This window comes from Ursus maritimus, unplaced genomic scaffold, assembly GCF_017311325.1.
Source record: "Ursus maritimus isolate PB19 unplaced genomic scaffold, ASM1731132v1 scaffold_34, whole genome shotgun sequence".
NCBI lineage: Eukaryota > Metazoa > Chordata > Mammalia > Carnivora > Ursidae > Ursus > Ursus maritimus.
This window is the reverse complement of record NW_024426008.1, coordinates 4,135,459-4,157,503: the sequence shown is the minus strand read 5'-3', so window position 1 is coordinate 4,157,503 and position 22,045 is coordinate 4,135,459. Positions and strand designations below refer to the sequence as shown.

Sequence of the window (22,045 nt, the reverse complement as noted above, 5' to 3'; positions counted from 1 at the left end):
GAGCCCCCGCGAACGCTGTTTCTGACCCCCGCGACCGCCCGCCTCCTACCGGCTCCCAGGCGCCCAGGCACGGAGCACTACCGGACGGCACGCGGGCCCTCACCGGCCGCACAGCGACGGCACGCAGCCCGCCGCGCACCCACCTGCCTCGCCGGCATCCTGCCCCTCCTCCTCCTGCCCATCGGGGATGACCAGCTGCTCCCGCTCGAGGTCCTCGGGGTCCGGATTCTCCCGGCTCGCCGGCATCGCCGCGGGCGCCCCTGCCGCCCGGCGGGCTGCTCCGGCTTCGGGCCCGGCTTCCTCTGCATCCCGCTCCCGGCCCGGCGCCCGCGGCAGCCCCGGGCTGTCCTTCGGGGGCTCCTCCTCACTGACCGCCTGAAGCTCGTCGGTTTCCTCTGCGCAGAGAACACGGCTGGCTGAGACCTCAACTGAAACAGACACCCCTACGCCCCGCAACTCCCAGAGTCTTCGCAAGGGCTGCGGATGGCGAGCAGCTGGGTAACTTATCCCGTGACGCGGCAAAGACTGCACGTTTCTCTGGCGCCGCAGCTCATCTTCAGAACCGCGAGACAGAAGCGGTTTAGGGGAAAAGTCTGGACAAGTCATCTTGACCTCAGTGACGACGTACAGCTCAAGTTGTCTGACCATCACGTGTCGAGACAAGCACCTGGGAGCGGGGCGTGCCAGTCCACCAAGGAGTCACCCCACAGAGACACGGCAGCCCCCTGGTTCCCACGACAGCTGCCCCGGTCTCAGCCACCTCCCCGTAACCACACAGGCCCAGTGATGTCCTCAATAAGGCACAGCCCGGCCCTTTACACGGCTGCCCAAGAACAAGGCACTCGGTTTACCAGGATGACAGTAAGACGAGGAAAAGCCCCGGGACCCCAATTCCAGGTGCCCAGAGAGACTTCACCTGCCTCCGGCAGCCTGAGCCCAGCTCACCAACCGCCTCCCACGGGAACACTCTGTTGTGAGGCCATGTGCAAAGATGCTGGACACGAACTGCCACTGTTTACTTCAGAGAGGGCTTAAACGTGTCATTATCAAGCTTCACGTACCTTTCTCACCTTGTCTCTTCAAATCCAAAGCCACCTCAGAACTGGGGGCTGGTGTCTGGGGCTCCCCATTGCTGGGCACGTTTCCTCTCACTTGTGGCACCGCTGCCTGGGGCGGGTCTGCTTCCTGTGGCCGGGGCTGAGGCTCGCTGGGGGCTCGGAGCTGAAACAGGAGCACACACAGCCCGGGACTCTGTGACTTCAAACCTCACAACAAGCCCAAGCAACGCCATGGACGTCCTTCTGACAAAACACCAAAACCCGGAGAAATGCCATGACCTACCCCAACTGTGCCATACCCCCTGGCATAAATGCAAACCTCTGAGGCTATGATCTTCCAGAAAGTACTTTCAGTAGTGGATTAACGAGTAGGTTTCTGTCTGATCAACAAGGACAAGGAAGACCTGAATACTATAAACGAACCAGACCAGGCTGACTTCTCTAGAACAGTGACCCGACAAGAGCAAAACACATTCTTCAAGTGCACGTGGACCATTCCGCAGGACAGATGCTAGACAATGAAACAAGCCTCAACAAATCTGAAATAATTCGAGAACGTACTTTGTACGATGCCATTCACAATGGAATGAAATTATCAATGACAATAAAATTTGAGAAATTCACAAACATGTGGAAATTAGGCAACACACTCCTAAATTAAACCAATGGGTCAAAGAAATCACAAGGCAAATAAGAATATCTTGAGAAAAACTAAAACAAATACATGACATACCAAACTTATGGGAGGCTGTTAAAGCAGGGCTTAGGGGTAATTTGCGAGTCTATATTAAGAAAAGAAAGATCGCAAATCAGTAACCTAATCTTCCATCTTAAGATACTGGAAAAAGAAAAGCAAACAGAACCTAAAGCAAAGAAGGACATAATAAAGGTTGGAGCAGGAATTAATGAAATACAGGGGCGCCTGGGTGGCTCAGTCATTAAGCATCTGCCTTTGGCTCAGGGTGTGATCCCAGCGTTCTGGGATCGAGCCCCACATCAGGCTGCTCCGCTAGGAGCCTGCTTATTCCTCTCCCACTCTCCCTGCTTGTGTTCCCTCTTTCGCTGGCTGTCTCTATCTCTGTCGAATAAATAAAATCTTAAAAAAAAAAAAGGAATTAATGAAATATAGAACAGAAAAACAATAGAGAACATCAATGAAATAAAAGTTCTTCAAAAAGTTGAACAAAATTGACAAACCTTTAGCTAGATTAACCGAGAAAATGAGAAAACTCAAATTACTAAAATAAAAAATAAAACAGGATAACATTACTGACCTTACACAAATAAAAATATTAAAAAGCAATACCATGAATAACTATATATCAATTTTGATGACTTAGAGGACATTAGGCAAATTCCTAGAACAATACAAACTACCCAAACTGACTCAAGAAATAGAAAATGTGAGGGGTGCCTGGGTGGCTCAGCTGGTTGTGTCTGACTCTTGGTTTTGGCTCAGGTCATAATCTCATGGGCCATGCGATCAAGGCCCACGTTGGGCTCCGCACTCAGCCAAGAGTATACTTGAAGATTCTCTCCCCCTGGCCCTCTACCCATTTCCTCTCTGTCCACTCGATGCTGAGCACCCACCTCAAGGCCTTCCGGATAACAAATAATAAAAATAAATAATAAAAAAAAAAAAGAAAGAAAAGAAAAAATGTGAATAGACTTGTTATATAACAAGAGGTTGAATTAGTCATTTAAAAACTTCCCCCAAAGAAAAGCCCAAGCCCAGATGACTTCACTAGTGAATCCCACCAAGCATTTAAAGAATACCAGATCTCCACTCTTCAAAAAAAAACCAAAACCAAAAACAAAAAACAAAACCAAACAAAAAGACCAAGAGAAAGGAATATGCCCCAACTCAGTTCTATGAGCCCAATATTACTAGATATCAAAACGAAAAACATTACAAGAAAACCAATATCTCTCATGGATATAAACACCAAAGTCCTTAACAAAATACTAACAAATCAGATCCAGCAACATATAAAAGGGTTATACAGCATGAGCAAGTGGGTTAAATCCCATGAACGCAAGGTGAAACATCTAAAAAAATCAGTGTAATATCGTATCAATAGCATAATGGACAAAAACACACGATCGTCTCAACAGATGGAGAAAAAGAATTTGACAAAAGCCAACACCTCTTGATAAAAACACTCAACAACGAAGAAGGGAAGCGATGCCTGCGTGGCTTAGTGGGTTAAGCTTTCGGTTTGGGCTCCAGGCTCCAGTCGCGATCTCAAGGTCACGAGATGCGAGCCCTGCCTCAGGCTCTGCGCTCAGCAGGGAGTCTGCTTGAGACTCGGTCTCTCCCTCTGCCCCTCGCACCCCTTGCACATGCTCTCTACAATAAATAAATCACACACACACAAGAACAGAAGGGAACTTCCTCAACTTTGATAAAGTCCATCTATGAAAACACACAACTAACAACAAACTTAATGGTAAAAACTAAATGTTTTCCCTCCATGATCAAGAAAAAGGATATCTGTTCTTCCACTTCTGTTTAACACTGAATGGAGGTTCTGGCCAGGGCAATTAGGCAATCCACAAATAACCCCCCATATTTACGGTAAACTGATTTTTGACAAGGGTGCCACGACAGTTCAGTGGAAGAAAGACTAGTTTTTTTCAGAAAAAGAGCCAAGAGACAACTGGATATCCACATGCAAAAGAATGAAGTTGGACCCCTACTTCACACCGGATATAAAAAATTAACTCAAAATGGGTCATAGGACTAAATGTAAGAGCTAAGAACTATAAAACTCTTAGAATAAAATGTAAACCTTCATGGCCTTGGATCAGGCAAAGTGTTTTAAATTATGACACCAAAGGAACACAAAACAGAATAACTAACAAACGGGACTTCATCAAAACTAAAAACTTTTATGTTCCAATGAACACCAGGAAGAAAGTAAAAAAAACAACTCACAGAATGGAAAAATATTTGCAAATCATATCTAATCTCTCTACCTATATAGATAGATATACATATAGATATGAACTCCCAACTCAATTATAAAATAGTTCAATTTAAAAATGGGTAAAGGAAGTGAACAGACATTTCTCCAAGAAGATACAAGTGCCTAAGAAAGCACAAGAAAAGATGCTCGACATTAGTTAGTATGGAAATCCAAATCCGAACCAGAATGAGGCAGGACTCCACACCCACCAGGACGGCTACAATGACCAAGACCAATAATAACAAGAGCTGGCAAGGACGTGGAGAAACTGGAACCCTCAAACTGCTGGTGAAAATGTAAAAGAGTGTGATCGCTTTTTGAAAATGGTCTGGCACTTTCTCATTAAACATCAAGTCACCATATGATGCAGAAATTCCACTCCTAACTATATATCTAAGAGAAATGAAAACTTACATCCATACAAAAATGCCTACGTGAGCGTTCACAGCAGAATATCCATCAGCCTAAAACTAGAAATAACGCAAATACCTATCAACTGACAAATGACTCCACAAAACATGTCCTACCCATACGACATTATCCAGCCACGAATAGGAAATATTCATACAAACACATGGATGAACCTTGAAAGCATTACACTAAGCGAAAGGATCCAGACACAAAAGGCCACATAGCGTATGATTCTACTGATATAAAATGTCCAGAGAAAGCAAATCTCTAGAGACAGAAAGTAGATTAATGGTTTTCTAGGACCGAATGGGGAGAGCCAATGGTTATGGGGTTTATTTGGGGGAATGAAAATGTTCTAAAACTGTGATGATGGCTGCACAATTTTGTGAATGTACTAAAAACCGATGAATTATAATATTATATGGGTGAACGGTATGGTCTGTGAATTATCCCTCAATAAAGCTGCTATATTTAAAACCAACACACGCAGATTTCCTGAAGGCTTCGAGCCGCAGCTCCGTGGCCGGGCGTCACGCACCCTGCCAACGTGGGCTCTCGTCAGCCCCAGCACTGACCAGCTGGTGCGGGGGCCACTGTACCGAACCCTGCCCACGGGTCTCAGGGCCTTCGAAACAGAACAGCAGCAACTCTCTCGCAGGATGGCTGGAGACCTTAAATGAAGAAACCCCGGTAAAGCCCCGAGCCCAAGGACAAGGCCAGAGCCCAGTCTGCCCTGCCAGAGTCGCGGCATCCCGGGACTGGCTGGCGTGTCGCAGGGAACCAAACAACCGAAGAGAACAGAGAGAGGAGCAAATCAGACAGCAGACAAGGGAACAGAATGCCTGAAGAGAGGGGAGGAATGCCTTCCAGAATCCTGGGCAGAAAAAAACCCAGAATTACCTGCTGGCTTTGGTCCTTTTTTTCACTCAGGTCCCTGGAAGCAACAGCTTCATTTCCCCTTTTAGTGACTTCTTCTATTCGCTCCTCACACTGCTCCTTCACCTCTTTCATCTGATTGATGCACTGGCTCCTTTGGTGAAAGAAAGCAAAAAGAAAGACAAGTATTTAGGGATGTGTCTACACAGCAAGTATTTCCTGCCGCGGCTATGGAATCCATCATGCCGGTAAGACACAGCGCATCTTTTTCCTGGTTCCGGCTCTTCAGCTCAAGGGGGGGCATAAGGCAGGGCAACACGTGGGTTTCAGTTACTAAATGGCAAGAAAACTGAAAGTCACTACACATTTGTCACACTGTTCTGAAACAGGTGAACTTTACTGGTTAGAAAAAATAATTTTTAGGGACACCTGGGTGGCTCAGTTGGTTAAACTTTGGTTAAGCCTTTGGATCGGGTCATGATCCCAGAGTCCTGGGATCGAGCCCCACGTCAGGCTCTCTGCTCAGCGGGGAGTCTGCTTCGCTCACTCCCTCTGTGCTCTCCCTCCTCTCCCTCTCAAATAAATAAATAAAAGCTTTTTAAAAAAATTAAAAATACAATACGTGCTATAATAAGAAACATATACATGGTCTTGTCCCCAGCTATTAGCACAGAGCTCCTAAAGCCCCTGGAATTTCCTGAGTTATGGGAGGGTCTTCTGACAGTCAGACGAGCCCCTCTGGACCACACCTGAGTTTAGGCTAGAGCGCCACCTCACACAGCCTTAGGATGGGGCTGGTGGCCAGAGGAACCAGCCCCATGATTACAGGGTGGGAACTTTCGGCCGGACCACCTCCCTCCAGGGAACGGGGAGAGCAGAGATGGAGTTCAATCATGTGGCCAATGATTTAATCGACTGTGCCTATGTGGTCAAACCTCAGATAAAATCTCCAGGGGATGAGGCTCGGCAAGCTTCTCGGCTGGTGAACATCGATGCACTAGAAATGTGGCACCCCAACTCCACCAGGAAAGGAGCGGTCTCCCCCACAACTGCCCTCACACCAAGACTCTACCGTACGGCTGTTCCTGAGATCCAGCCCTTATGACAAGCTGTAGTCCTGATGCAGCACCTGGCTGAGTTCTGTGGGCAGTCCTAGAGAATTACCAACCCCGACGGGTTCAGGAAGCACCGAACTTGTAGCCAGGAGACAGAGTACAGGTGCCCTGGGGACACCCAGAACTTGTGGGTGTCATCTGAAGAGGGGAGTCTCGTGGGACTGTGGGGTTTGTGCTAACACTGGACAGTGTCAAAATCCAGCCGGACTTCCATTTCTGGGGAGATGGAATAGAAGGGGTTTCCCTAATCCTCCCACCAAGCACAACTAAAAACCCCGGGCATTGTATTTAAAATAAACAGAAGAGGACTGAACGGCGGGAGAGAAGGCAGGCTGGCCGGGGCCCCGTATCTACAGACCACCACAGCGGTGACACTGGAGGCACGTGGGAGGCCTGCGTTTCGGCCCCCACCTGATGGGAATGTGTCCTCTCCCCCTGGGGTGGCAGCCAAGGGGCAGCGACGAGTCAGGGCTTGTCCCACCCACCAGAGGCTTCAACTGAAAATCGCCCATCACCTCAAGCACCAGGAAGATCTCAAACCGAGCGGAGAGAGACCATCGATAGATTGCAACACCGACACGACAGAGAAGTTACAAGGATCTGACAAACACTTCAAAACAGCCACCGGAGAAATGTTTCAGTGAGCAATTCAAACATGCTTGAAACAAATGAAAAACTAAATGTCTCGGCAAAGAAACAGAAGATGTAAGGAAGAACCACATGGAAATTTTCCAACTGAAAAATGCAATAACCAAAATAAAAGAACTTAAGGAATGACTGCAAATAGCAGAACGGAGGCAAGAATCTGTGAACTGGAAGACAGAACAACAGATGCTACCCAAAGTAACAGAAAACAGACCGCGGGAAAAAGAAAAAGAAAACGAACCCGCTTGGGGGATCTGCATGACTGTACAGAGATCTAACATCTGTGTCCTCAGAATCCAGGAAGGAGAAGACGACTTTCCCAGCGGGGCCCACATACCCAGTCACCTGCACGGCCACGCCCAAAGTAGGACTCCTCTCCGCTCATCTCGGGGACCACAGGACAGTCGGCCTCGCCCAGACCGCTCCGAGCTCCTCACGTCCTCTTTCTTTTCCAGCACGAGTCCTAGCCTCCCTTCTCTACGCCCCACTCGGCATGATTCCATCCTAAATGACCTTCCCTAAGAAGTCTGTTTTGGGGTCATAGGTAAGGATTCATGAAAATGACTGTTTAAGAACAGTGTCTGAACGCACCTTCAAAAAGTGGGTAAGTTAGCATATCAGGTTTGGCTGCGGACACACAAAGTGCAAACGAGAGCAATCTGCGTCTCCCGCAGCCCAGCACCAGGATGGCGGCTCTGCGTCACCGGGGATACAGGCTTCTCTTTCGGTTTCCTGATCCTAGCACTGGTTTCCAGCCTCACGATCCGAGACGGCTACCGTGGCCCAGCCATCTTGCGTGAGTCCCAGGCAGCAGGAAGGAACAAGGAGGAAACGTAAAGGGAGGGGGTGTGGTGGACCAGCCTCACTTCCAGAAGCATTCCTACAGTCCTGTACCCACTTTCTTTCCCCACTGGCCAGAACGTAGTCACCAGGCTATGGTTCACTGCAAGGCGGGTTTGGAAATGCAGGAATTACTTTGCCACAGGCAGTTTTAAAAATATTTTGAGGGGCGCCTGGGTGGCACAGCTGTTAAGCGTCGGCCTTCGGCTCAGGGCGTGATCCCGGCGTTGTGGGATCGAGCCCCACATCAGGCTCCTCCGCTATGAGCCTGCTTCTTCCTCTCCCACTCCCCGTGCTTGTGTTCCCTCTCTTGCTGGCTGTCTCTATCTCTGTCAAATAAATAAATAAAATCTTAAAAAAAAATATTTTGAGCCACAAAATATTAATAATCGCATACTGTCCCAAGTTGAGAACATATCCAACTATATACTATTCTGTTAACTTAGATTAGAATTGGAGACACCTATGAACTTATGCTTGGTTTAGTAGGACTACAGCTGGAAACCGTAAAAATATCCGTCAATGTCTGTATATAACACAGGTTAGTACACACACAGGTCTCTTTACTCTGCAGCTGATAAAGCTTAGAAACAACCACACCCCAGCGGCAACAAACACTCCTAGTACCCAGATCTTGGCTTCTTAATGCCACTCTCCAATTTAAAAAAAAAAAAAAAAGAGGGAGAGAGAAATGGTTGATTGGGTGATTCTAGGACTGGAACAGGATATACAAGAGATGAGCCTGGAGCATCTTTTGGTGCCGGAGTGTATAACAAAGTGCCTAGAAAGAGGGCAGGGGCACAATGCTGGGGATATGACCGAAGCTGGAACAATGTGAGCGAAAAATAAATTATAACCCAAAGTATAAAATAAATATTCATAAGTCCATGCTGATACAAATAATCAGACAGGTACGAACAGCCAGCTGTCCTGTGCCAGGAAAATTGCAGTTGATACCGATACCGTGCCCCTAGGGAAATGGAGCGTCACCCCCCACCCCCCCGATCTCTAGGCGTAGGCTGTGCACGTGGACTTCCTCCTAAGACGACAGTACAGAGGGACAGAGAACACAGCAACTTCGCAGACAAAACCTACCCCAGCGAGGTGATCAGGATGAACGTCAACAGCGACAAGTCCTGTGGATGGCACGCGCCCTGACGCGAAGTACCGAGAGTGGCACCTTACCTCTGTGACCTTCCTCCCAGAAACGTGTTGCCCCCGTTTAACCGTGAAAAAAAACACCAGATAAGTCCCAACTGGAACACATTCTACAAAACACCTGACCACTACTCCTTAAAACTATCAAGATCATAAAAAATAAGTCTGAGAAACGGTCACAGCCAAGAGGACTCTGAGAGAACCGAGTAGAAGGAATGTGGGATCCTGGAAGAGAAAAAGGACGTTAGGGGAAAACGGAGGAAACACAGATGAAGTACGAACTTCAGTTAATTGGTTCATTAACTGTGCAAATACACCACGTCAATGTAAAGTGTGAACCATAGGGAAACCGGGTCTGCGGTATACAGAACTCTCGTAATAATTCTGTAAACCCGAAACTGTTCCAAGATTTAAGATTCATTTTTTAAAAATAAAAATAAAAACGAACTGAACTGGAGGACACCCAGCTAGCGTCAGAGAATCGGTGCTGGAGCTGTCAGCTGACTCAGACTGAGCCCGCGCTTAGCCAAGGTATCCTGCGGCACCGCCAGAGCTCGCAGCCTGGAACCTAAGAGTACCTTGTGTGTCAGGGCTGTAGGTGAGAGAATTACCCACCTGTACAAATAAGGAAGCCGGGGGTGACCTGAATTGGGACACTGACCAGGGTCAGAGAGACACAGAGCCATAAGGCTGAAGGCAGACTTGGGGTTTGCTGGCGCGGCACCCTCTCTACTGCACTGTGGCCTGTCCTGGGCCCCAGGCCCTTCGGAGCCAGCGGCGCCTGCCCCCGGCCCATAACTCATGAACATGACCCGCGGCTCGAAGGGCTCCGTGGGTCTCCGCGAGCGACATGCGGAGACGGGCATCAGGTATTGCAGAAACAGAGAGAGACGGACTTCCGGACCTTGGACAGCTTACAGATCAAGAGAAGACTCGCTGAAAAATTCATTTAAATAAAATTCTCACGAACATGCAAGTCACGGGTGGTGGACTGGTCCACAGCAGCTGAAACGCAGAGAGCGAGACCAGAGACGTCTGCATCCTGAACGGACTACACACGCAGCCCAGAAGCTCGGGGCCAGCCAACGAACAGGGCCATGGCCCTTCCCGCACCTTTAAAAACCTACAAACGGGACATCTGCGCTGTCTTCTCCTGCTCTCGGCCCTCCCCAAATCAAGTACGGAGAGCCTCCCTCGCCAGCCTTGCGGGTGAAGGCCAGCCTTCCCCGTTCTAGCTCCACAGCAGCCGGAGAACCAGCTCAGGATGGAGCTCCGATCCCGGGACGCAGGTCACGTGGACGGTGACGGTGTGACTGCCCGAAGGCCCCAGGGGAACGTGGACTCACGCGCACGTGGTAACCGTTCCGCCACCAACTACAGCGAAAACAGACACACAGCACCTGCCGCCAGGGCTATCCTGACTGCTGCGATCGATGGGCGGACGGTTATCAACGGGACGGCCGCCATACGGGGATCGATGGAGGTGCGTGACCGACCACCCAGGACGCTAACCCTCGGAGCAGCGCTGTTCTAGCCCGGTAACAGCTTTTGCACACTATTTCCTCACGGCACGGAGATGAGACGACAACCAGTTTCACGTGAGAAACCAACCCTACGCGCTTTGGGGAGAAAGCCTGCAAGGCAGCGTGCGGACCAAGAGCAGCGATCGCTTAGCGATGTCCGCCAGTGCGGGAGCGGGAGCGGGGACGCCGATGCAAAAGAACGAACACTGACCTGCGCATCAGGAAACCCGGCCTCGCTGTCCGCGCGCTCACTCCCAGCACCGCCTCCTGTAAGCGGTGTAGACCGGACAGGGTGCGCTCACAGACGGTGTGCAGGTAAGCTTCCGATGTCCCACGGACTGAATGCGCAACTCCGCAGACAGTGCTAACGAGGGGTCTGCACCTTTTACCAGATTCTCGAAAAGGGTTTATACTCCAAAGACCGTAAGAGTAACTCTTCCCAGCTTCCAACAGTCCATTAACATCCCCTCCCCGCCCCCCCCCCCAAGGAAACACGCTTTTATCCAGTTCACCACTTCGGGCACAACTACCTCAATACGGATGTCAGCCAGAAAGTTTCAATCTAGCCGCCAAACCTCCTAAAAGAAAAAGGGTGAGTCCAGCATGCCTAGCCATTCTGCTCGTTGTCTGCTGACATGGGGACAGAGCTGCCGTCCCCGTCACCAGGCCCACCCGACTGCTGATTTCCAGCGAGGTCAACATCTTCTGGGTCAACATTCATCAAGTGAGGCCATTAATGGTTTATCCTATTTTAATGAATGGAAGGCCAATGCGCGTAAAGGTATCTTCTAAGGATGAATAATAGAGTGGGGCCATATTTATTTTTGTCTGAATGCACCTCACTGATTACTAGCCTAGCTCAGGGGTTCTCAACTGAATACTACTGGTGTTTGAGGCCAGAGAAAACTCTGTTAGGGGCCCTGCCCTGTGCACTGCAGGATGCCTGCCGCAGGTGTCTGGACACTGCCAAAGGTCTCCTGGGAGCAAAATCGCCACCCAAAATTGAGAACCGCTGGCCTAGCTGAAGAAGGTTCCATATGCATATTTTATTTTTTTTTTGAAGATTTTATTTATGTGACAGCCAGCCAGCGAGAGAGGGAGCACAGCAGGGGAGAGGGAGAGGAAGAAGCAGGCTCCCAGCCGAGGAGCCCGATGTGGGACTCGATCCCAGAACGCCGGGATCACGCCCTGAGCCGAAGGCAGACGCTTAACGACTATGCTACCCAGGCGCCCCGCCATATGCATATTTTCTAATTATGTTTCCCTTGTATTAACTGTTGGTGCATATCCTCTGCATATTTATTTATTTGGGGCTTCCTGGTTTTAGCAGTATTTGGTTTTAAAGCAATCAGGAAGATAACACAGTAAGCAGACAATCTTTTGGAAGGATCTCAGAATCCCAATGAGGGCAGTGGGGTGAGGAAACTTATTCAGAAGGCAACTTGACAATTTATGACATTAAACCTACTGCTGAATCCTTTTTAGAAGGAAATAACCCAAAATAATGTTTAAAAGTTATACACATTGGTATCAGGCTAGTTATAATAATCAAAACTTAGAAGTAATCTAAATATCCAAACAGGGAAATCATGAATTAAATTTGGTGCCTCCACCATATCAACCAGCCATTTTTAATGATACTACATTTCAGAGCAGCACGGACTTTTATTTATACAGTGATTTAAAGATGTTAACAGTGACTGCAATCACGTGAAAAATCCGTGTGACCCTGGACACGGATTAGGGAGAAGTCAGCAAATGGAAAAGAGGACTGGGCTCACAGGTGTCTTGCTGCCTCTGCGTCTCAGACCCCCCGTGCCTGAGTTATGCTGCTTTTATGGGGGGAAAAAATACACAGACTGGGACTTCTTCTCCGCTCTCTAAATTGGTTTTTACTATCCTACTCTAGGGGTTAGCTAACCTTTTGAAAGTTGATTGTTCTGTTCTGGTTATAAAAATGTTCGCAGAAGTCAATGTGTAAGGTTCTTGTAGGCAACTGAAGTTATCACCCTAATGGTAAGCTGGGGCTGCAACGGGCAGCGTGGCGACTACGGTTACCCTGGAACGTGCGGAGAGAGGAGATCCGAAGTGTTCCCACCACACGTGCAAAGAGCAGGGTTAATTAGCCTGACCGGGGACGTCACTTCACAATGTAGAGGCATATCCGAACTTCACGTTTTATACCTTAAATACATCTAATGATGATGTGTCCATCGCTCTCACTGCAGAAGTTTGGAAAGACGAGAACTCACAGAAACAGAACGCCCCATGCCGACCCCCAGACCTGCATCGCTGATCTGACGCCAAAACGCCTTTCCGTCCGGGAGGGGGACGTGGGGCGCGTCTGAGCACCTCGGGGAGACGCCCTTAAAGGCTCTCCGCCACTGACTTCAGCAGCACCTGCGCTTCAGAACCTAACGCACCTCCCCGCTGAGAAGTCCCGTCCTGCTCAGAACACCGCCCTCCCGTGCGTCCTGCGCTGTGAGCCACGGGCTAATGCTCTTCCACGGCCGTCTGACGCATGGCCCGCACCCACGTGCTGAGGCGTCCGGGGCCTCCCGCAGAGCCCGTGGGCGCGGGCACACTTACAGGTCGTAGGAGAACTTCCGCTCCAGGTTGGTCTGGTTCCGCTGGAACTGGAGCACATCCTGCTGCAGCCGGCCGTAGTTCTTCTGCAAGGCCTTTAACTGGTCTGACGCGGGAGCAGGACCCGGGCCCAGCGGTCGCGTGGCCGTGACAACGCAGACGCGTCAACACAGTGGGCGATGGCACACAGGAGAGTAAGGAAGGGAGGGGAGAGGGATGAGAACATTCCAGAACCGTGGAGGAGCCCTGGAAATCCACAACCCAACTGGAATCTGCCCCCTCTTTTCCAAACCTCTCTTAAATCACTTTTTTGACCTCAGACCCTTAAAATGCGTGAGGACGTTCTGTTCAGCTGTTCCTTAGACATCCTAAAGCCCGAGCTGTCCCACAAGCTGACACAGGCCACCGTGTCCCCTGGTCCCCGGCAGACTTATCCTCCAGCCTGTGGAACGCGGTTTCAACATCTGCTCAGGTACGCAGGCACTCATGGCAGACCCCGAGCTCCGCCACCAGGCTACCTGCCAGCCGCCCCCTCCTCCCACCATCCGTCCCCCACTCCCCGGAGGCCCCTGCTCATTTAATCCCCACCCCCCATCTGGGAAACAGCAGCTTTCCTTGAGGAGATTCATCAGCCCAGCCCTGCTGCCCTGACCTCTCGGCTCCTAAAAGCCTTGCGGAGAACAGCAGCCGCTGACAAAGGGCCAGGCTGGAGGGGAAAGACAAGCTGCCACAGAGGTGACAGCAGAGTGGCCAGCAGGCTGCAGCAGGGGCCCAGGACACAGCCCTGGACACACCCACATCCCTGAGGTTTGTCCTCAAAGCTCTAAACCTACAGCACTCTGGGGGGGGGGGGGGGGGAATGAAATGAAAGTGAAGGATTCACTGAAATGCCAAACACACAGCAACAAGGCTCCGTCTCACTCGCAGTTCTAGGACATGCCGGAAGACTTAAACCTGTGGGGTCGCAGAACCACTCAGGGGGCGCTGCACGCTGAGGCAGGGGACTGACTGCAAAGGGTTGGGGGGGAACTTCCTGAAGGGACAGGGTCTGGCCGTGGCTGTGATGGTCTAGGGGACTATGCCTTTGTCCAAACACAGAACTCTATACTATAAAGGGTACGCTATACCGGGTGTAAATTACACCTCAATAAACCACACATTAAAAAAACTCCCACAATCAAACCAAGTATGGGGCGAGGGACTACTGCTCGAGAACAGAAGGAATAATCCACTGACATCCACAATGTGGGTGAATCTCAAAAGGCCAGACAAGAAAGGGGAGCTCTGTGAAGCCCGCAGCAGTCCGGTGACCCCTGTAACTTTGTATAACCCTGAATCTCCCCTACTCGGATTCTCGGAAGCAGATTTGGGATGACAATCCCAGACCAGCACCGTCTAACAGAACTAGAAGGCAAGCCACGTGGGTAATTTTTCCAGCCAACCCCATTTTTAAGAACTAAACCAGGTGTATTTTTAATAATACATCTGATTGAACCCGACAGCTACACAACACTATTGTGCCAACACATACTGAACATAAGAAAATCATGAATGAGATCTTTTACACTCTCTCTTTCACACTGCGCCTTTGAAAGCTGGTGGGTACAATCAGAGCACATCTCAATGCAGACGTTAAATCTGCACTGGGAGTGCCTGATCCGAATTTAGGTTTCGTCAAATGTACAATTAAGAAGCAGACTGACCTACAAGTTGTAACTACTTAGCGTTCCCAATAACAGAATCAAGTTTCAGTCTTTAATTTAAATCACTGAAAATTACACAAAAATTTAAAATCCAGTTCCATCCCACCAGCCACATTTCAGGGGTTCACTGGCCACATAGCTCGTGGCCACCACTCTGGAGGGCACAGCTCTCGACAGAGCTTCCCGTCCCAGAGGTCGGAAGTAAGGCGGGGCGGGGTGGGGAGGGTGGAGGCGTGGGAGTTTCCTACCCATGGCAAAGGTCAGCCTCACAGGACCCAGCCCTCCTTTCACCAGGCCCCAGGACCACAGAGGGCCTGTCAAGCCCCCCAGTCATATCCGAAGGGGGAGCTGAGCACAGAGGGGCTCCTCTCGTGACTGCCCTCACCACCCCACCGCTGCTTCCCAGGGCCTGACGGAAACCAGCCCTGGCTGCCAAACTGAATCAGGGCAGCAAAGAAATGGAATTGAATGGGGCTGGATAATTTTTACAATTTTCATAAAGGAAATCTGAATTCAGGGTGACCCATTTAAAAGAAATCCTATATATACCATGCATATTTTATACATATGTGATAGGTTAAGAATTATACAGAACAGATCACCTATCAAAAAGGGAGAATCTGAAATCTGCACACAACACCTTACAATGTGTTCGGTAACATTTTTAAAAGGAAAAACGCTCTTTAAGAAACTGCGGTTTGGCAAAAATACAGTAAAGATTACTCAATTACTCACGATCCTGCCCATGATTAGATTAGAATGAGAGCTGCTAGAGAGGGACAAGAGGAAAGGTGGGCTTTTCCTAAAAGGCCTAACATCAGGTGTAAAGGAGGGGATTAGAACTCACCTTGCAGGGTTCTGATGAGCCTCTCCCCTGTGGTGATATTATTCACTAAAACTGCCTGCAAGGAAGATAAACACAGAATGAAACGGCGCTGGCAACCTTACAACTTACAAGAGCCTTGATAAGATGTTCCCTTGGGAAAAGGGAGCAGCCACCCCCCCCCCAACCCTAGCAGCTGTCGNGGCACAGCTCCCAGGCTGAGCTCTCAGCTGCTGCGGCGGCCGGAGCAGGAGCTCACACGGTGAGAGGTTTGCTGTCCCAACAACAGCCTGTAACCCAAGCAAGGGCTAAGTGGATCCCCTGGCTGTGTGGCCCTGAGACACGCTCCCCCCACGGAAGCTGCAGCAGCAACTGGGCACTCTCTCTGGGGACGCTGGACGCGGTCATGTCCTGAGCTACAGGTCCGATTGCACCCTGGGGCGGGGAGCAGGGAAGAGGAAGGGCTCCTTACCGCCTGTGGGGGTGGGGGGAGGGGACAGAGGGGCTCACACGAAGTGACTGCAAGCTGGGGAGGCCGAAAACAGCAGAGGAGGAAGGAACAACGCAGGACTCAGGGAGCAGTGAACACCGAGGGGAAAGTAAGGAGCGGGAGTGTGCAGCGTGCGTAACAAGCAGCCCGTGGGCGTGCCCTTGGAGCTCTGCAGTCCCCTCGCTCGCTTACTCCTCACCCCAGGTTCTAAGAGGCGGGCAGCATATTATCCCATTTTAGAGGACAGGAAACTGAGGCACAGACTGTTTAAGAGACTCGAGGCCACAGGGCTTTCCTCACAGCAAACAGGCCGAGCCTGAACCCGAGCCCCAGCAGGCCTGATCAAGGAAGCAGGCTGCTGCTCGCTACTTGCCAAACTGGGACCCGCAGGATACCGGGCTCGTGGGCCCAAAGCAAACACACACCTGAAAAAGAGGGGACTGGAATCCTATTACAGCACATCACACAGGTGCTGTTCTGTACACACACAGCTGTGCACACCGTGAAATGTGGACATTTCACACCATGTCATAAGCAACAAAGCCTGCAAAATACCACAGCGGACACGCGGCTCACAACCTGGGGACACGTTTCTGCCAGGTTCCTGCTTAACCGTGGACAATGACAACCGTGGCATTTCCTATGTCCGCACCCCTGGCTTCCTCCTGGACCTCCGTCCAGCCCTTACTTTTGCTTTGGCTTGGACAGAGCTTTCTGGAGTGCAGGGGTGCGCCCAGAAATGAGATGTGGCCAAACAAACCATGTTTATTTTGGGAGATCTGAGGACTCGGAACATTTCCTGGCACAAAAGGAAGGAAGCCACAGCGATGGCATCTCAGGGACAGATCATCAAGGGGAGTGTCTGCAGATACCCTGGGGGCAGGAGACAGAAGAGAACGTCAGCGACAGGGGGACGCATGCAGCGGGGAGTCAGACGGGCAGTCAGGGAGGGCTTGCTGCCCTCGGGAGAGGTTCGCACAAGTTCTGTACACACACAGAAGAGCACAGGATCAGGCGGCCCCGCTTCCCAATCTAGAACCAAGAGAACGCAAAGCAGAATCTGGAAGAGATCCTCGCACCGACATGTTCAGAGCAGCACTGCTTACGACAGCCCAGAGCCAGAAGCAGCCCGTCCTCGACAGATGACCAAGAAAACACGGCAGCTACGTTCACGGACTGTCAGGCCGCCTTTAAAACAACTGTCTGCCATATGCTATTACAACATGGATGAACCTCGAGCACGCTGCGCGAAGCCACGGAAGCCAGTCACGGAAGGACAGCTACCGTCTGATTCCATTCATACATACACACACACACACACATTTTTTAGAACGGACATGAGCAGGGGCAGGGGGTGACAGTGAGGGGGCAGAAGGAGACAGAAATTCAAGCAGGCTCCACGTCCAGCACGGAGCCCGGCACGGGGCTCGATCTCACAACCCTCAGATCGTGACCTGAGCCATAACCAGGAGCTGGATGCTTAGCCGACTGAGCCACCCAGGCACCCCCAGGACATTCTCAATCATTTCTTCTCCACTCATCCCCCTTGGCCCCGCTCCAAAGAATCCACACCGGAGTCTGTAACTATCCGAGGGTCGAGGCAGGATCTGAGGAAATGTCTGTCTCCCAGCGACTCTAATCTTCCAAAGAAAAGATATTTCAGTTATCTTCCCCCACCTGCTTACTTATGCATGCAAAAGTACAGTCTGCAACGAAGCAAAGGAGGAGAGGATCATAAAGCGCCATCAAGGTATTTTATATGCAGGTTTATGTTTATTGAAAATCTCATTAAATCATTTTCAGGAAACAATGAAAATGCTTCTAGCTTTTTGGAGATTCAATTAAAAAAATCTGCATTAAACAATATTTATTTTTTTTAAACAATATTATTTTAAAATGCATTATATGTTCTACTCTAAGCAACCCAGCTAGTTCTCACATTCTGCTGCAGAGTGACCCTGGGGGGAGCCGCACTTCCCGGGGTGCGTGGACCGTCCCCGGGGACGCTCAGCAGCACTAACGCCACCAGAACGTAACTGGAAACTCAACTCAGAAGACCTCAGGACGAATCACCCACGTAGAAATGTATCATAACCGTTCTGAGGAACGAGTCTACTTGATCCAACTATTTCCACATTAGATTCCTAGAAAAAGCAGCTCAACAGTTCATAAATTTTCAAAGCAGTAATTAGACAAATTCTACCACTCTAAAAGCTCCATAAAATGTAAATTTTAAAATCCTAACTTTCGGAAAGCCCCCTTGCAAGGGTGACGCAGATCACGTGATAGAGAAGGAAAGGACCCCTCCACCGCTCTGTTTCACTCATTGAAATGATCTGCTTTGAAGGCCAGAGGCCCCCTTCACTTCAGCCGGACTCACAGGCCCCTCAGACTAGCTAACCCTTGTCCCCCAGGGTGCCTGGAGAAGTTCCACGTAATGACACTCCTGATTGTGCCTCGGGGAGAGGACCTCAAGGGGGACAGCAATCTTGGTGACCTGAGAATGACACGGAGAAGGAAGGAAGAATCTGAGATATTCCTTAGTCTCCCTGTCCCCCTGACCAATCTCAAAACCTCCCAGAGAGAAAGGTAATGTCCGCCCCGTATGGAAACCCCACAATTTCTAGTAGTCACATTAAAGTGAAAAGAAGCAGACTGGGTGAAGGATTGGAACAGACATTTCCCCAAAGATGATACATAAATGGCCAATAAGCACCAGAAAGACACCCGCCATCACCAGAAACACAAATCCCAAATGAGAAGACACCGTGTCACACACACTGACATGGCTGCAAGTTAAAAATAAATAAAAAGCAAACAGGAAAAGAAGTACGGACAAGGATGGGGAGAAAGTGCAGAGAAACTGGAACCCTCAGGCGCAGCTGAGGAGAACGCAAAATGGTGCAGTCGCTGTGGAAAGCGGCTCGGCAGTTTTCCCAAAAGGTAAACCGTTGTCACATGTCCCAGGACTCCTCTTCCTGGGTACGTAAGCAAGAGAATGACATATGTCCGTCCGACACTTGCCCCCAGACAAGCAGAATTATTCATAACTGCCAAAACGTGCACACAACTCAATGTCCCCTGAGGGAAGAACGGATACACGCGGTGCAGCCAGAGGAGTATTATGCAGCCATAAAAAGGAACGGAGTCCTGACACGTGCCCTGAGCCTGGAGTGCAAGAAGGCAGGCACAAAACCCACAAAATGCACGATTCTGCAGGTAGGAAACGCCCAGAGCAGGCAACGCTGGGGACACAGAACGTAAACTAGTGGGAGCCAGGGGCGGGGAGAAAGGGGAAGTGGGGAGCACTTGCTTCATGGGGGTGGGATTTGTCTTGGGGGTGATGAAAATGTTCTGGACTGAGACGGTGCTGACGGCCACACCGCATCGTAAGCATACCACAGCCACCGAAGGATACACTGTAAAATGGTTAACACGGTAATGTTTAGGTTATGTGAATTTTGTCCCAATTAACAAAAAGAAATCGGTGAAATTAAATACTGCATTTAATCTGGCATAGCCAAATTATCGTCTCAGAATGTAATCAACATAGAACAGTATTAATGAGATTTTTTTTCCATACCAAGCCTTTGAAATCTAGCATATTTTTACATTTTTACAGCACATCTCAAAAGGCACATTTTCAGTGCTCACCAGCCACTTGTCCGTTGGGACAGCACAGACCCTGAGGAATGAGAAGGGAGGGCAGAGAGAGATCTGATGGCAAAGAAGTGCCAATTAGTTCTTTCTTTATGGTGTCCCGCTAAGATGACACACTCACACCGGCACCGTTCTCACCACCAAAATAAGCCCTGCCACCCCAAACCCTTCGCACCGACAGCCCCTGTGGGCCGAAGACCAGGGAAGGCAGGCCACCGAGAGGCACAGCTGTCCTCCGGCCAAGGGTGCCGCGTGCAGAATTCCAGAACTCAGCAAACCCGCCCAGCGTGGGCATCAGGTGTCCAGCACGAGCCTCGGCCTGGAGGCGCAAGGGCGGCCATCCACACGGCTGCCCCCGGCTCCCCAGACAGGCCCTCTACGAAAGGCGGAGGGAGGGGTGTGTGGGGACAGACGACACCAAGTTCCCACAGCTCCGGTGGCAGCAGAGAGGGGCTAAGTCCCGACCCACACAGAAGGTCCTCAGAGAGGCTGGGCCTAACTGCTGCGTGCCAGACCGACTGGGCGACTTAGAGACCCAGGGCCCCAGAAAGTACAGGAACTTGCAGCCTGGGTGATTCACGGTCCAGCAAACGGCAGGGGCATGGGAGTGAGTATGGCACGTGCCCGAGAAGACAGACAGACAGGGACAGACTATTGACGCAAGAACGCTAGCGTGTGGGGGCGCCCGGGGGGCTCGGCTGGTTAAGCGTCTGCCTTCAGCTCACGTCATGATCCCGGGGTGCTGGGATCGAGCCCCGTCGGGTCTCCCTGCTCAGCGGGGAGCCTGCTTCTCCCGCTCTCTCTGCCCCTCCCCCCTCTCATGCACCTGCATGCCCTGTCAAATCAATAAAATCTTTAAAAAAACACACACACGCTAGCATATGGGAGACGTTCTGCTGCACGAAATAAAGCCTACACAAAAGGACCAACACCGCCCGATCCCACTTATGTGAGAAACGAAGGGTAGTCCGATTCAGAGACAGGAGGGAAACCCGTGGTCACCAGGACTCAGGGGTGAGGGAATGGGGTGCTCGTGTGTAATGGGGACAGCGCTTCCCTGGGGAAGATGGGAAAGCTCTGGAGGCGAACGGTGTGACAGGTGCCCAGCAAGGGGAGTGTGATTCATGGCCCCGCACTGTGCAGTTAAACACGGTTAAAACGGTCGTTTTGTATTATGCCCATTTTACCGCAGTAAAAACAAGAGCAAACCCCACGAAGAGCAGGAGGTAGGGGGGTCAGGGAAGGAGCGTGTGAGGCTGTGGATGCCGGAGGCAGGAGTGGGCTGAGAGGCCCCCGGCCGACAGAGGCTCCCGGGCGGGCAGGAAGGCGGGACTGGGCTGGGGCTGCAGGACCGTGGATTCAAGGCACAGAGCTGCAAGAGCAGGTCGTTGGGGGGGGGCGGGGGGATTAAGCAACACTGTGTTTAAGCTTAGGAAACCCCCAGTTCCGCAAAAAGGTGCAGCGCGTCTCCACACCAAAACGCCCGCCGAAGCCCGAGCGGCAGGAAAGAAGGACATCATGTCTGCCCGCTTGCCCGGAAGGTCTACCCGCTGCAATCTGGTGCCGGGCCCAGCGCGGACTCCGGGATTTCCCAGGCAGCTCGGCAGAGCAAAGTCCGTGCGGGGTGCTTTCCATCTTGGGGACACAAGTGGAACGGGCTACACCCACCCATCCAGCAGGGCATACTGGGAGAGGGAAGGAGTGTGGCCAGAGGGAGGGGGGGAGGAGGGCGGGACTGAAGGGGAGGTGGGGCAAACTGAGGAGACTGCCCGGACTTGGAGCCAGTCACCTGCCACAATGGGCTCTTGGATCACATCCACCCACATGCCATCAATAATGTGGGGCAAAGAGAACCCCCAGGAGGGCCTGAACAGGGCACGCAGTGGGAACTCCAGAAGCTTCCTGATGATTCTCCAGCAGTTGACTGAGGCAGAATGAGGGACCTCCTCCTCCGTGCACAAACCCTGGATCTTTCCATCACCAACTGCCGGCTGCCAGAGAGCTTGGGTCCCTTCCCCCTGGAGCAGCTCACATTCACCTTGAACTCTTCGCACCACCCCCCACCTCGGCTCTTCCTGGTTTCCCTTCCCGACACTTGCCAGGTTCCCAGGAACAACAGCGGCTGTGAGATGTTGCTCAGATCCAAGAGCACAGCACACGGGCCTGACTGGGGGGGGGGGGGGGGGGG

The 22,045-nt window shown here is 51.0% G+C and overlaps 1 protein-coding gene across 7 annotated transcripts in view; it reads right to left on the bottom strand.

The window, feature by feature from the left end:
- GOLM1 (golgi membrane protein 1) overlaps window positions 1-22,045 on the bottom strand; it is a 56,590-nt gene that overhangs the window by 9,427 nt on the left and 25,118 nt on the right. For 3 of the 7 annotated variants that reach the window (XM_040620188.1, XM_040620186.1, XM_040620187.1), the window contains exons 4-8: window positions 15,732-15,786; window positions 13,185-13,287; window positions 5,339-5,468; window positions 1,062-1,221; window positions 144-395 (exon numbers count right to left, since the gene is read on the bottom strand). In XM_040620188.1, the coding sequence (XP_040476122.1) occupies window positions 144-395; window positions 1,062-1,221; window positions 5,339-5,468; window positions 13,185-13,287; window positions 15,732-15,786 (700 nt within the window). The remainder of the gene's footprint in view (window positions 1-143; window positions 396-1,061; window positions 1,222-5,338; window positions 5,469-13,184; window positions 13,288-15,731; window positions 15,787-22,045) is intronic. The other 4 variants (XM_040620190.1, XM_040620192.1, XM_040620191.1 and 1 more) reach the window with 3 other exon arrangements.